Raw genomic sequence first — 13,453 nt, forward strand, 5'->3', positions numbered from 1 at the left:
TCTCCATCTGCCGGATTATCGCTCGACCTAATCTGAGACTTTCTCACTTCGAATAGCACCATGCTACGAATGTGTCTTCGAGTGGACTCGTAAGGCGTACATCAGGCCCCCAGACACGTCGGTGCCTCCCGCTCTTGGTATGGAGTAAAGTTGTGCACTGGATATTCCCGCGTCACTACTGCTTGGGCTCGGGACCAAGCCTATCAGAGGTGAGTTGCCGATCCTGCTATATTATTATCTGATATGCCGCTGTGGCCGCATACTTGTCTTGTTGCCCCCAGCCACTACAAGTGTCATATATCCCTACTAGGCTTCATTGTGTTCGATTCTGTGCTTTATAGTCATGGCTTCCATCCCTTCCAGGATGCACGCGTGGACAGTGGAAATTGGCACAAAAGAATTGGTTGGTTCCCAAGCCCTACTGTTCGAAGCTCCTTGCAGACCAGGTTCCGCAGAAATGGTGTGAAGTGCCTGTACCAGAACCAGCCTCTGATGCCGTCCTTGTCAGAATTCTAGCCATGGGAGGTGAGGTACCTCCAGAGCAAAGGTGTATCGGTTACTTAACAACCAACTACAGTGTGTCATAGTGATTGCACCATACTCAGTCTCCCGGACCTACCGGTTCCTTCATGGACGAGGAAATTTGTGTTGGTAAGAGGTGTGCATTTGATATCAGCATGAGCAACGCTGATGCTAGCTAGGGTCACGAGGCAAGCGGTGAGGTGGTCCAGGTCGGTTCCGCCACGTCGAAACTCAAAGTCGTGAGTCGACCTTTTGGATTCCGTTGATGTTGATCAGAGTAGCTGAACCACGCAGGGAGATATGGTAACCTTGATGTGCTGTGCAGGATGTCAGCGCCCCGACTGTCCAGAATGTAATCGAGGACTCCAGCGGATATGCATGGCAGCGGAACCATATGGACTTGGGCACGATGGGTTCTTTACCGAGTATACCGCCGTGAAAGAATGGGCCGCCGTGCCCGTGCCAGAGGGTAAGAATTTACTGCTTGAGCACTGTCATATTGATCGCTCACGTTTTCATCATAGGTGTCTCGGCCGCGGCTGCGGCCATCGCTGCAGATGCAGTGCTCACCTCCTACCACGCAGTGAAGGGTCTTGCGAAGATACAATCGAATGAGACAGTCCTTCTTTACGGACTGGGTGGAGTCGGTCTCAACGGGTTGCAAGTAATACTGCACCTCGGACCGAAGCGGGTAATTGTGGTCGAGAAGCAACAGGAGCTCCTAGTTGAAGCCGTCAGGCTTGGTGTTGCCTCTCAGGATGTGTTCTGCCCCTCGGACGACAAGAAGATCGAGGACTACATTGCCGCCGAGAAGATTGTCGTGGACACCGCGATTGATTTCGTGGGCGCCGAACAGACGTTCTCTAGCGCCCAGTCAGCTGGTGAGTTGTCCCCCTTGTAGGAATGCCTACTTTGCTGACTTTGGAAGTGCGTCCCGGAGGTAAGATCGTCATGGTGGGCATGAACAGCATGACGTTTCCTATCAACACACTCATCGCCATGTCCAAGGAATTGACTCTACTATGCTCCTACAACGGGCCACGACATGAACTCGAAGAAGCATTGAAATTGATGGCTCAAGGTATCATCAGGCCAAGAATCACCACAGACGGCATCAACACCTTACCGCAAGTGTTAAAGGATTTAGAAGACGGAAAGATCATGGGAAGAAGAGTGCTGCTTCACTAAAGCCGGTAAATTGATTACGGCAAGCAAAACTAAGCCCCCTAGCTTCCTACTTTGGCGAATATCCATCTGAGAATGAGACAAAGGGTTATCTCGTGTATCATATCTCGAAGACTTCGCCCTCCACCCATCGCTTACATTGCCAATACAGCAAATCATGTTTGTCGCCGCACGCCTGACTTCCTCCTGAAACCCCACTCTCACGCCTATGGCCGGGCATGTCCAATAACACCTTGACACCCATTGTCTTCTCCTGGCAGTATGCCAAGTATCTATAGCCACTGGGATATCTTTGCAATTCCTGCTCATCCAGCTTTGGCACCTTGTTCGGGTTGACAGGAATGAGTTTGTCCTAGCAGATCAGCCTTCTAGACAAAAGACGAAGTCCGATGCTTTTTACCTTCTCATACCAGTGTCTCACATATCGGGCCCGCCATTCACCAGCTTCAGTCTTGACCCAGAAGAAGCAGAACCGGCAGTCACTCTCCGCATCAGCTTCACATCCGTCGAGATTGAATCGCTGGGTAATGGTGGCTTTCATCTTGGTCACAGCACGGGTTGCGTCGAGATTTATATCACTAGCGACTCCATGACAGCGATGCATGATGAAGGCACCATTGTCCATGCCCTTCTGCGACGCTGCGATAAAGTCGAGATGATGTGTTCTTCCCGTCCATGTCGTGTAGATGTATGCATCTGGGTGAAAGATCGACTTCAGATTCTCCCACTCACAGGCGTCTCTGGGCTCACATATCAGCAGTACCCTGTTTTTGGGTTCCAACACTGACCTGTACGCTGGCCAGCCCTCGGCCAGCTCTCTCAGCTTGTAACGTTCAAACACCAAATTTTCGGGTCCATTGTTACGTACAGCATTTTCAGGTCGCGATCCCGCCGGTAGAGAATGTAAATCTGGCATTGGCTCTGTGGAGGACCTTACCCGCTCTTTTGCTAGGCATAGCAAGGCGGATGATGTTATTTATGGATGGCAATTCCGCACATGATTCATTTACTCCGCAACTAACTACGGAATAATCCTCTTCCGGAGAATATCCTTCAGGCAAGGCTGCAAGGCCCCGAGGCCGCACCACGGCTTCGATGGCTTGAATCTGCGGGACAATGGAGATCGTATGTACCGGAAGCACACCCGGAAAGCGACTTCGGCTTATGGCCTGGCATAGTGGATGCGAGACTTCGGTGTGGGAACACCACTCGTTCCTGTCCGACTTTCCCCAACTAAACTCGAGGGAAAGACAAGTCATCTCCGGAAACCCATCTCAGGCGCATCCAGCATGCGCTGAAGCCATCAGACCCATATAACCTTGGTCTTGTAGCAATTGGTGGGGCGAGGATTTCACATCCTGTAGAGAAGGGAAAGCGGTGAGCAAGTCACAAGCTCCGTGCCAAACAGCGCTCGAAAGCCCCCCTCGTTGGCAGCGTGTGTCCAACCACGGTAATCTACGCGCTTGAACATGGGCTCACGACGTCAAGACATCGGCCCAGCGGTACACTCGAAGGGGGGCAAAGCCTCCAGGAAGTTAACGTCTTCGCTTGGATCAAAATCAGCGAATGCAAGGACTCGCCTCACTTTGGCCCATTGGCACGGATTTCTGGTTGGGTGGAAAGATTTCTTGCTCTGTCCAATTGCTCAATGGAGACCATCTCGTGTTCGAGATATTCCTCTAACGTTCAAGAAACCACTTCAGGATTGGCTGAAGTCACAAGGTCTCGTATCAACCGATGAGAAAAGAGAAAGCAGCTCGACGCTGCGGAGCGCCGGTGCAACATTTGGCAGATTCGCTGACGATAACCTTCTCTTGAGCCCTACGTCTCCCAGAACAGCACATGAGAGACTCGCGACGCACCGCTCGGTCTTCTCCATGTGAACGCCTTCAAAAATGCTATGCCGAATTCAGCTGCACTGTTTCTCGATACCTGGTGTCTTGAATAACTCTAAAAAAACGCTGCTAGCTCTACCACGATCAAATCGCAGAGAAACTTGCACTCTCAGACTCTTCAATAATGTATGTGACGCTGTTTTCATCAGGTCGTCAATGATCCGGCCGAGGCATGCCTCTGCTACCGTCACCGCTATCAGTCTCCGTTGAAAACTGGAATGCAGAGCATGTGGCCTTGCGGCCTAAAGATGCGGCGGTGTGAGAGGTAACAGAGAGAGGTTGGGATGATTAGCAGTCGGTCGAAGTTGGCGGCAAGACTCACAAGCCGTATGAGTGTATTCAGCTTCGCGCTGGGCTGAGGAAAAGAATGAGTACGAGCTTCGACTTGACAGGAAGGGACATGGTCTGGCCCCAGCAAAAACCCTCCCCAATGCAACCTTTTCTGAATGTTGACGTAGCGTGTTAGGCAGCCTGGTACCTTTTGGACAATAGGACACTACTCAGGGGACACAACTACTCTGCTGAGTTTATGTCGCTTTTTCCTGCTCCCAATCTTCAAGATTGCAAAAGTCGACTCTGGCAAGTGGCTTTGTCGACGGCATATCGAGAGATGACTCCGCCGGTCACTGCGAGCTCCACGTCACTGCAATGCTCCCCAACCATCACTCACTTATACAAAGCACGACTACAGAGGAAGCCCCTGGCATTGTTTCGAATAAGCCATGAGGTCTCAGCAGCAGAATCCGCCGGTGATCGACACGCCCAGTCCCTTATTCCCCCAGAGGCTTCCGGTTCTCCACTGGGACGATTACAACTCGAGTTATCTGTAATGGAGCATTGCGAGGACTCCACGATGCCTCGGATGACTAAAACGATGTCACAAAGAACAACGCAGGAGCCATCCAAGATTTGGAGCAAGGTGCAAAGGGGACCGGCGAGCCGGAAACGAGCACCTTCTCCGCTGCGCGGTGTCCCTGGCTGAGCAGCAGGCGCGGGCCGCTGGCATTGCCTCATCATCATTCGGTGAGCGGCAGGAGCATACGACCGGTGTAGGGATCACTTCCGCACTACGTAGTGTACACCTCTTCCGTCTTGGTTTCCAGTCAGCAAACCATCTCCGCCACACCCACACTGTTCGGGACATGCAGTAAGCTATGCGCAGTGATGGCAGGACGTCTTCTGTGCCCCTGATGGATCTCTGTGGAAATATGCCCTCCACCTCAGAGTAAATAGAACTGCTCGTGTTGGAGATGGAAGTGACCCAACGATTCGGTGGCGCTGGACACCCATCGAAAACGCTCAAAGTGACCATTTGCAGAGGACACCGGCGCCAACGGCTACGCCCACAAAGTGAAGCTGCCCCGATACGAGGCTTGGACCATAAACGAGCCTGAACCCGACGACGTACTTGTGTCGCTGCCTAAGGCCACCCGATATCCGACTTTGTGGCTTCGGGCTTTATGTGCTTGGGCTTTGCAGCCTTCGCCACGCACGATGCAGTACGGGATCTTTGGGCATTGGTGTCGTTCTCACCCCATTGGGTCAGAGATCAACTCCACTTTACACTTTGGTCGTTCCCAAATTGCAAATTGCAAGTTGCAGAAGGGAATATTTGGGAAGGCTCACGAGGTGACCACAAATTGAAAAGCGAAAGAAACCAACAACATGATCAACAGTGGTCGAACTGTTACTAGTATCTTCAGTGCACCGCCCGTTTGATCGATCACCCACTCAATATTCTGCCTTGTTGCCGCCAGAAATACTTCATATACTTTGCAACCCAAGCACATGCCACTATTTGCCTTCTTGTCCGCGAGCTTCAGAACATCAGAACACCACTCACTGAATCAAGACCACTCTGCTATTTTGCGTTCTTTGACTCCCATACACGCACCATGGATGCATTTGCAGGGCAACAGCGGGCATTGCTTACGATTGACGGCAGACTCGCCCTTTCAATCGGATCGAATGCGAAAGGGATTTTTGAGATCCTACGTCTTCTATTTTATTTGCCCCAGATAATGTTGATGTTGATTTTTCGCCTATGTATTTTGGCTGTTTACCATATCCCATGCGTTGTGCTGTCTTGGTGGTTGCGCCGTCGTTCGCAAGCTTGTGGAATTCTCTGCTGGGCGGACACTCACCATCAAACCACGTACAAGGAATCTCGAGAAGAGACATATGCGACAAAGCCTCGCTTATGCAAAGATGGTGACGGTCAGGACGGACATTCGTCACAGGATTGGGCTTCCGCAACGCAGGCGCTTATCTGCATTCTGATGTCACTTCAGAATGCGGGTAGTGATGCGTCTGATGGAGCGTGTACATCAGGAAAGCATTCTGAGCCGTTCAAGTTCGGAAGGCCCAACCTCAACAGGAATGATGAAGATCGCAACGCGGGCTTGATTGATTCGTTTGAGGCCCGAAATGGCGATGGCGAACCAAGGGCCCAGGGGTGCGATGCGACCCTGAGGCTCAAAAGCCGTGATGGCGGTTCGAAGCGAGGAGACGATGGAACCTTGCGTCAATCTTTCAGCTCACCATCTCGTCCTCGCTTGCAGACCTTGGACGCAACTCAGCGAGGTAGCGATCGGCCTAAAGAACCACCAAAAGCGCCACGCCGTCCTGAGACGCCACCCCCGCTCAAATCCTCAGCCAAAGCCCCGGCAAGTGCCAGCATCGAAACTGCGGTGTCCATCGCTCAGAATCAGCTCAGAGCATTTGGTAACACTGCTGGAGTACCCCGTCGGCGATGCAAAGGGTCCAGGTGTCCCCCTGCACGTACCGGGCGCCCAAGACTAGCTAGTTCTCAAGCTCACCAGGCTGAGATCCAGAGCCGTGCAACAGGATGTCACTCGGACGAACCAGCTCGAGACCCGGCCCACAAGAGCGACCTTGACAGTACCTACAATGCAGGTCCTTTGGACAGCGTTACCAGCCATGGCATCAGACACAGAGTCGGCGAAGGTTCTGGAAAAGGAAAAGCGAAGACTTCAAAATCTTCGACCTACACAATAGGTGCAAACGGGTCCGGATCCGCTTCATTTCGAGGTGGCCATAGCGATGCAGAGCAAAACCCGACTGATGACGAGGACGAGGAAGATGCGGAGGGTTCGGACTCACCTTCTGATATCCATCAAGGAGGATCGCTTGATAGGAAGCGGACAGAAGGGTTTCGCTGCCCCAAGTTTGCTGCCAACCCCCGGGCTTGCAATGATCAAAAGTGCCGACATTGGTGTGGGTCAAAGATAGCAGCGGTGACTCGTCACATGTATCGAGATACGAAAGGTGATGAAGTAAAGACCCAGCAGGTCAAACAATTGTCGGGCACCAAGCTCAAGCCTGAAGAAAGATGGAGGCGCTATTACCGGGTTTTTGGGGGCACCGACCCTGCAGTGTGTCCATACAAAGCCGAAACGCATCATCGAACTCCTGTGTCGCCCCTTCTCGAGCAATTGATGCATTGCATCAGCCTAAGTGCAATGTCGCCTCCCATTATCCAACAAATCTTGAGCCAAGTTCGGTCATACTCGGACCTTGTCACACAGAAGGACGTCAGAGACTCTGAAGCCAGGAGACGCCATCTTCACAGACAAGCTGATTCCGAGCGCGAACTTCAGGAAGATTTGAACACTTCCCAGGAAGAGCTGGACGGAGCCCTTGATACGCTTGTGACGTCGTCTTCCACGAATCCGACGCGCATTGATACGGGTCAGTATTCCCCAGAAGGGACCATCATGTCTGAAGGGTCTCGCGAGAATCAAGAGACCATACTCCTCCACATGACAGGCAACGCCGGTCCGCGCACACCTGCCGCACGCCGATCGAGCTTAGCCATGGAGACTAGCCCTAACTCGGGATTCACGGACCCAGCCTTGGGGCAAGATCCGAGCCGTCTGATGGTGCCGCTGGATCGTACAGCGCCATTGTTTACAAGGCTGGGTATACCCAGCGCGATGGATCGAGATGGACTTCAACGAACCGAGCCCTTGAACCAAATCATGGTTACTGCCGACATGCTAATGGATCAAGATACACCTCCTTTGATGCGGGCGCAGTTGCACGAGCAACAACAACAACGTGAACAACAACAGCACTTATGGAGTTCCGGCTCATATCAACAGCATCATCAGCATGGGTACGGACTGTCTTTGGATTCAGCCCATGCTTCGTTGCCAGATTATTGTCAATGTTCTATGCACCTAGAGAGACCTTGGTGCTTGGCTTGTTCGAAAGCCTTTGGTCAGTGCATGTGTCGGCATGAGTTCAGAAGGCCGTTTTGTAGGAACTGTTGCAAGATCACTGAATGCTGGTGTGGTCGGTGCACCAAGGGGAGCCACTCCAACAGTTGATGGAATTGTGTATGGGGCATGTTCCGGTCTCTTCGCTATGACTTCGGCAACCGTAAATATTGGCGATAGAATCCAAGTCATCGCTGATCTCTCTCACTGGCGCTTATTTCTACATCATAGTGTGCGTTAGACATCCGGATGGAGGGGGAGAGGACGAATCCCGGACTGAAGAGCACGACGACTACTCCTCGCTGGTCTCAGAGCTATGAGGATGTTTCCAGTGTTTGTTCGTAATGTTGTGCGCAATTCCAATGCTGTTTATGCAATCTATGCAATGTACAAATACAACTACTACGGTAGTATGTCCCTTGAATCCAGTCTAACCAAAATTATACTTTCAGAATCCCCTGCTTGGATCGGAGTCCGTGTTCAACAAGACATAAGCTATCCATCCAATTGTGCACGTAGTGCGAGTTTCAGGCCCTGTACTCCGTAGTCAGCAGAACTGAACTCCGCCCAAAGCATTTTTATGCATGAAAGTGTTGAAAATCCGGCCGTCTCGACTCCGTAGACCAAGTCTGAAACAAACGCTAAAAGGGTTTTAGTACATGCTTTTCCAACTGTGAGAAGAGTCGCTTGAAGCGCATGAGCCAACAACACATCAATGCCGTTGCTGCTGACGGTCACGACCCGTGTGCAAAAGTCTCGCTATGCAGCCTTGATCGACCCAGTGCTTGCGATGTCGGTGGAAACAGGGCGCGATTCGTGGTCGTTCATGATCCTGTCGCTGTTGGAGTCTGCATTTGCCTTCTCGCTGTGCCCGCCCAATGACGTTGTCTCAGCCTTCTTTCCTTTGCCGCCTTTCTCGATATCTCCCTTGACATGCTTTTTCTTCGTCTCGACTCTTGTCTTGCCTAAGCCAGCACTGCCGATGAAAGCTGCCAGCGTGCATCCAAGGGCGAGATAGAATGTCTTGGTGATAGCCTCGTTGTAGGCAAGCAATACTCCGTTCCGGGTCGTCGTGTCGCCCTTGGCCACGAGTTCCGCGAGATACTCTGTTGCGCCGGTGGCAATGACAACAGCGGCATCGACTCCGGGAGCATGGCTCTTCAAAGCGCTTTTGAGGAGGTTAATGAAGGCAGTCTGAGCGAGGCCAATGAAGATAGCTCCGCCGAATGTTTGCGACCAGGAGACCAAGGCGGTAATTGTGGGGACCATTGCCGGTTGAACGACAGACTGGACCGCTTGGATGGGTTGTTGAATGGCCATGCCTCTACCGAAACCGTTGATGATTTGATACCCGATCCAGGGGCCTGGCTCGGTATTGACGTTGAACGTGGTGATCAAGCCAGACGACAGTGCTGCGAGAGCGGAGCCCACAAGCGCAAAGGGCGCGACGTAGCCAATCCGCGAGACCCACACGCCGGCGAGGATCGCCGACGCCACTTGGGAGATGAATGTCGGGAGGATATAGACGGCGCTCATAGTCGGGCTGGCCCCTTTCACCACCTGGAACCATAGTGGCAAATAGTAGGAGAAGGTCAAAAGAGCACCAAACTGGAAAAAGGTAGCGCCCATGCCGCTGTATACTACCCGCATGCGTAACAGAGGCAAGGGAATCATGGCATTGTCGTCGTGCATGTATTCCCAGATGAAGAAGACAATGAACGTGCCGCCAGATCCACAGAATAGGCCAATGATCTTGGCTGATGACCATGAATATGTCGAACCGCCCCATTCCAGCGCAAGCAGGAGCATGACGCAGGCGGGCGCGAAGATGGTGAATCCTGTAATGTCAAAGTCACGCATCACATCGCGAAAGGTCCAGCTCGCTTTGCGATTCTTGTATGCTGGCATTTGGATGCACGCCATGACAGCTAGGACGAGGCCTCCGATGGGCAGGTTCAAGTAGAAACACCATCGCCACGATGCGTGTTGTGTGAGTGCGCCGCCGATGAGGGGTGCAATCAGTTGTCCCGCGCCTGCCATGGCCATGACGATCCCCATCAATGTTGGTCTTTGAGAAGGTGGTGCTGCGACTGCGATCATGGTCAGGGCACCGTTCTGAATGCCTGAGCCGCCCATGCCTGCAACTGCTCGACCAACAACCAACATGGTGCTGGATTGGGAAACACCGCAGATGAGAGAGCCTAGCTCGAACACAAAGACGAAGCTCAGGAACGCGTAGCGGAGAGAGAAGTAGGTGTAGACTTTTCCCGTGAGAGGCTGGAGACAGGCATTGCAGATCATATACGCTGCTGGATACCATCCTATGTCGGCGATTGTGTGGAAGTGGTCGGTGATCTTGGGTATCGCAGTAGCAAGAATCTGTACAGAGTCAGAAGTCTATGCGGGTGTGGGCTGGAACAAAAGCATAAGACTCGTGGTCGAATGGCCTCGTCGTTCGCAGAGGTGAATCACATACCGATTGGTCGAGTGTGAGAATGATGACGACCAGCAACAGGGAGGACATCAACAATGCCAAAGCGCGTAGGCCGAGGTATTCAGGTTCCCGGTCTTCCTTCGCCGATGAGGAGTCGGTAGTGACAACATTTTCAGGTACTGTGGTTGGGAGGACTGTGATCGGTGGCTGTGCTGGAATCGTGTTGACGGTGTCTATATCTTGCTCCATGTTTGATGGTTTGACAAAATAGCCATTCAATTTGCGACTGGCTTGGCAATTAGGTCGAGAGGTTCTTGAACAAGGCTGATGTATATTAGAAACAAGAAACAGGCGTGGATATCGCTTTGAGTCCGGGTCCGTTCAGCGGATCACCAATTTGTACTCCGGTCGACGCCAAGTGGATCTCGGATTCGCTGAGTCCCGAGATGGTATTGCATTATTGCATCAACTTGGTCAGGCTTAGGCGTTAGAGTCCAGGGGTTCGGCCTGCAGGTGCTCTGTAAACAGAATGGGTGGTATTCTGCCAAGATAGCGATCACATGGTTGTTGGTGGTGAAGAGGGACCGGCATACCAACTCCCACTGACCGTAGCGAACAAACAGGTGCATATGTTGTTTGCCGATAAATGCTCAGAATTGTATACCAGCAGTTGCCCAGTCGGTGTTGAAATCTGTCCAAAAACCATCATCGACGCCTTCAAAAAACCCTTCGAATGTAGGGTCAAAAGATGGAAGAGCGGGACCAGCTTCAGAAGTGGTCTCCTGAGATTCAGTCTCTGCTCGGATCTTGTTGTCATACCACTTCCCACATAGACGCATCTTCTCAGCATACGCAGTGTAGCGAACAGAGACGGCGTTTGGTGTCTGGGATTCACCCATGATTTGTCGTACTGCAGCCTCGAGTATTCCAACTAAACGAGAAACCATTGTCGGAAAGTTTGTCCAACACGTCCGGACATACTGTAGATCCCATCCATCCACCACGAGGAACGAAAGCTTTGCCAAGAGAATGTAGCAGTGCAAGACGTGTATCCAGGTCAGAAATGGTAGGTGAGGTAGACTGCTTGCTGGTAATTTCGAGAACAGCTCAATAAGGCAGTCCATCGATTGAAGAGAAGCATGCAGCGCCTGAGCTCGTTCCAGCGGTGCACCCTGCTCCGAGGTAGCGACAATCTCGAAAATATCGAGTTCGGCGTTGAGAAGTTGCATTTTGAACAGCGCTAAAGGTATTGTCAGTACATGCTTCAAACTCGAAGGGATGTGAATATTTGACGTCTCAAGGCTTTGTATGGGCAACAGTCGTGGTTATCGTCCTAGAGACATCAAAATGGTCACTTACTGTTCTCTGCGAGACTGGCAGGTACAGCTTGCTTGACCCGTTGCAGATCTTCCTGGAAACACTTGACGAACGTCTTGATAGGTACGTGTTTTGGCGATATTGCGCCAGTATAAGGTGAATAACGGTCCAACATGCGCGTCAATTGGACGGAATGGACCGCTTCGATATCAGAAGGATACTCAGCAGCGACCGTGAGCGCCGTGCAACAATCGTCTAGGTGTTGTGTCCACTGCATGAAATCGAGTCTCCTGAAGCATGCCGATAGGTTCGCCGTGAAATAATACAGACCGAGAAGTGCTCGCCGTTCATCGGATGTTGAAATACCTTGATGAACTGGTTTTCCATGTATTAGTTGGTTCGTATCGATCACCATTCCGACTGGAGGCCAAGGTCCTGGGTGACTTGGTCGATTTAAGCCCAGGTCAATAGCCATTGCTGAAGCAAGATGGAGCAGATTCATAAGCTGAGGATTGTAATGGTTGTAGTATTGATACCTTGAAAAGCGTTAGTCATTCGTCTGCGCCACGAGTCCGCGGGGTCCAGTACTGTCTCGGGAGCCATGTTGATATTATGGCGAGAATGTAGCTGAGTTCAGAAGGATCATATAGGGGATCTTTGACCTACCACGCAATGAAGACTAGTATGCCTTGCAGTATGTCAAGTGACTTTTCTGCCTTGAGCAACATCCGCTCTCCGACATACCGCAGCAACTCCTCAGCCATTTGCTTCTGCACAACAGGATCCGCATGGGAAGCTACGGCGATACATGTACGGAAGAGAAAGGGTTTGGAATCCCGAATAGAAGCTGTCGCAGCTTGAGGTGAGATAATGACATAAGGAAAATATTGGTTGAAACTGATTCGGAAGTCGCTAAATAACTTTTCTTCGACGACTGGTGCCAACTGGGTTCGAAAGATGGTCTTGATATCAGCTGTGGCATTGGCACCATCATTGGCAGCAGGTCTGCATCGCTGGGAGGCGTTGCTTCCGACTTCAACTGTAGGGTTGGACTGCCCAAAAGAACCTGCTTCCCGTGTAATTGAGACTGGAGGGGTAAGAAGCGGCTGCCGACAGCGAATGCCACTTGGTGGATTGGGCGATTCCTCTGGTGACTGGTTGGAGGTCAGAAGACTCGTCAAGTTGTTTATTCTCTCTTCAAGTTGAGCGACTCTCCTAGTGCGCATTAGTGAATGTGTAAGACTACAGCCAATGCCAACTGTGGTGCACCATACGTTGACTTGTTTCGACCACGCTTGCGAGGTACAGGAGCAGGAGTCGTGCACTGTCTGCCCAGTCGGTGACACCTAACGGGTATATGAGCAATCTGACTTGGATAGCGGCTGCATTAATCACCCGCCTTTGGCATATCGAATTGTCGGACCCCTCGAGAGCGATACATTTAGCTTTGATTTGAACACAATGTCTGCACGCGCGATTTGCTCTCAATCCAGGTGTGTCAGGAGGAGACGGAGGTACAGAATCACCCGCCATTTCCCACGTGAAGCATGATTGCAAAGGGTTGAAACAGTTGAGAGTAACCACGCCGACTGATGGCTCCTTGTCGTGGGCCGGACATTAATATGTGCAGCCGGAATGAGAAATGAACAGGACCGTAGTGAAATCTCCGTATCCGTAAGTGGGCCAGTCGCCTTCACTGCAGAGGATCCTGGGGGGCCTGAAAAAGGGGTTTCGGCGAACAACGTGGCGAAGGACTTGTTGACTCTTAGATTCTCGACTTGACGAGTGCAAGAAACGTGTCAGTCGACGACGTGTTGCGAGGCCATTCCAGTGTCTGCGATACATGGAGTGAAACCGAA

At 51.7% G+C, this 13,453-nt stretch overlaps 6 protein-coding genes across 8 annotated transcripts; 3 read left to right on the forward strand and 3 right to left on the reverse strand.

Annotated features, from left to right (window-relative positions):
* The first annotated feature begins 259 nt into the window (after nt 1-259).
* On the forward strand, nt 260-1,824 carry PV05_04505. Of its 3 annotated transcripts, XM_013460908.1 has the most exons (7): nt 260-403; nt 456-525; nt 578-651; nt 702-761; nt 817-991; nt 1,047-1,403; nt 1,451-1,824. In XM_013460908.1, exons 1-7 carry the CDS (start codon nt 344-346, stop codon nt 1,708-1,710), a joined length of 1,056 nt encoding a protein of 351 aa, XP_013316362.1. In that variant the 5' UTR covers nt 260-343; the 3' UTR covers nt 1,711-1,824. The 3 variants fall into 3 exon arrangements, with proteins under 3 accessions (XP_013316362.1, XP_013316363.1, XP_013316364.1); XM_013460909.1 differs by having other exon boundaries at nt 260-525; XM_013460910.1 differs by having other exon boundaries at nt 260-651.
* PV05_04506 (uncharacterized protein) lies at nt 1,700-2,637 on the reverse strand. The gene is made up of 3 exons (XM_013460911.1): nt 2,496-2,637; nt 2,108-2,447; nt 1,700-2,059 (listed from the first exon to the last, which is right to left on the reverse strand). The coding sequence occupies exons 1-3, from the start codon at nt 2,621-2,623 to the stop codon at nt 1,808-1,810; spliced, it is 720 nt and encodes a 239-aa protein (XP_013316365.1). The 5' UTR covers nt 2,624-2,637; the 3' UTR covers nt 1,700-1,807.
* Nucleotides 2,638-3,095: 458 nt separating this feature from the next.
* PV05_04507 (uncharacterized protein) lies at nt 3,096-3,772 on the forward strand. The gene has a single exon (XM_013460912.1). The coding sequence runs from the start codon at nt 3,177-3,179 to the stop codon at nt 3,588-3,590; it is 414 nt and encodes a 137-aa protein (XP_013316366.1). The 5' UTR covers nt 3,096-3,176; the 3' UTR covers nt 3,591-3,772.
* A 2,109-nt stretch (nt 3,773-5,881) lies between these two features.
* PV05_04508 (uncharacterized protein) lies at nt 5,882-7,866 on the forward strand (the record flags this gene model as incomplete). The annotated part of the gene is made up of 2 exons (XM_013460913.1): nt 5,882-7,740; nt 7,782-7,866. 2 exons carry the CDS (start codon nt 5,882-5,884, stop codon nt 7,864-7,866), a joined length of 1,944 nt encoding a protein of 647 aa, XP_013316367.1.
* Nucleotides 7,867-8,602: 736 nt separating this feature from the next.
* PV05_04509 (uncharacterized protein) lies at nt 8,603-10,526 on the reverse strand (the record flags this gene model as incomplete). Its single annotated transcript, XM_013460914.1, has 2 exons — nt 8,603-10,222; nt 10,320-10,526. The coding sequence occupies 2 exons, from the start codon at nt 10,524-10,526 to the stop codon at nt 8,603-8,605; spliced, it is 1,827 nt and encodes a 608-aa protein (XP_013316368.1).
* Nucleotides 10,527-10,927: 401 nt separating this feature from the next.
* On the reverse strand, nt 10,928-13,127 carry PV05_04510 (uncharacterized protein; the record flags this gene model as incomplete). Its single annotated transcript, XM_013460915.1, has 5 exons — nt 10,928-11,517; nt 11,637-12,130; nt 12,261-12,809; nt 12,869-12,940; nt 12,994-13,127. 5 exons carry the CDS (start codon nt 13,125-13,127, stop codon nt 10,928-10,930), a joined length of 1,839 nt encoding a protein of 612 aa, XP_013316369.1.
* Nucleotides 13,128-13,453: the final 326 nt, after the last annotated feature.

Source organism: Exophiala xenobiotica, assembly GCF_000835505.1.
Source record: "Exophiala xenobiotica strain CBS 118157 unplaced genomic scaffold supercont1.3, whole genome shotgun sequence".
In the NCBI taxonomy this organism is placed as follows: Eukaryota; Fungi; Ascomycota; class Eurotiomycetes; order Chaetothyriales; family Herpotrichiellaceae; genus Exophiala; species Exophiala xenobiotica.

What these genes read in the sequence shown, in the direction of transcription:
- PV05_04507 (XM_013460912.1), top strand. Translation starts at nt 3,177, where the DNA reads ATGGGCTCACGACGTCAAGACATCGGCCCAGCGGTACACTCGAAGGGG.
- PV05_04506 (XM_013460911.1), bottom strand. Translation starts at nt 2,623, where the DNA reads ATGCCAGATTTACATTCTCTACCGGCGGGATCGCGACCTGAAAATGCT. An exon ending in GAGGGCTGGCCAGCGTACAG is followed by an intron (nt 2,448 to 2,495) that starts GTCAGTGTTGGA and finishes ATGTGAGCCCAG; the next exon opens with AGACGCCTGTGAGTGGGAGA. An exon ending in TGAGACACTGGTATGAGAAG is followed by an intron (nt 2,060 to 2,107) that starts GTAAAAAGCATC and finishes CTGATCTGCTAG; the next exon opens with GACAAACTCATTCCTGTCAA.
- PV05_04505 (XM_013460908.1), top strand. Translation starts at nt 344, where the DNA reads ATGGCTTCCATCCCTTCCAGGATGCACGCGTGGACAGTGGAAATTGGC. An exon ending in AAATTGGCACAAAAGAATTG is followed by an intron (nt 404 to 455) that starts GTTGGTTCCCAA and finishes CAGGTTCCGCAG; the next exon opens with AAATGGTGTGAAGTGCCTGT. An exon ending in CTCTAGCGCCCAGTCAGCTG is followed by an intron (nt 1,404 to 1,450) that starts GTGAGTTGTCCC and finishes TGACTTTGGAAG; the next exon opens with TGCGTCCCGGAGGTAAGATC.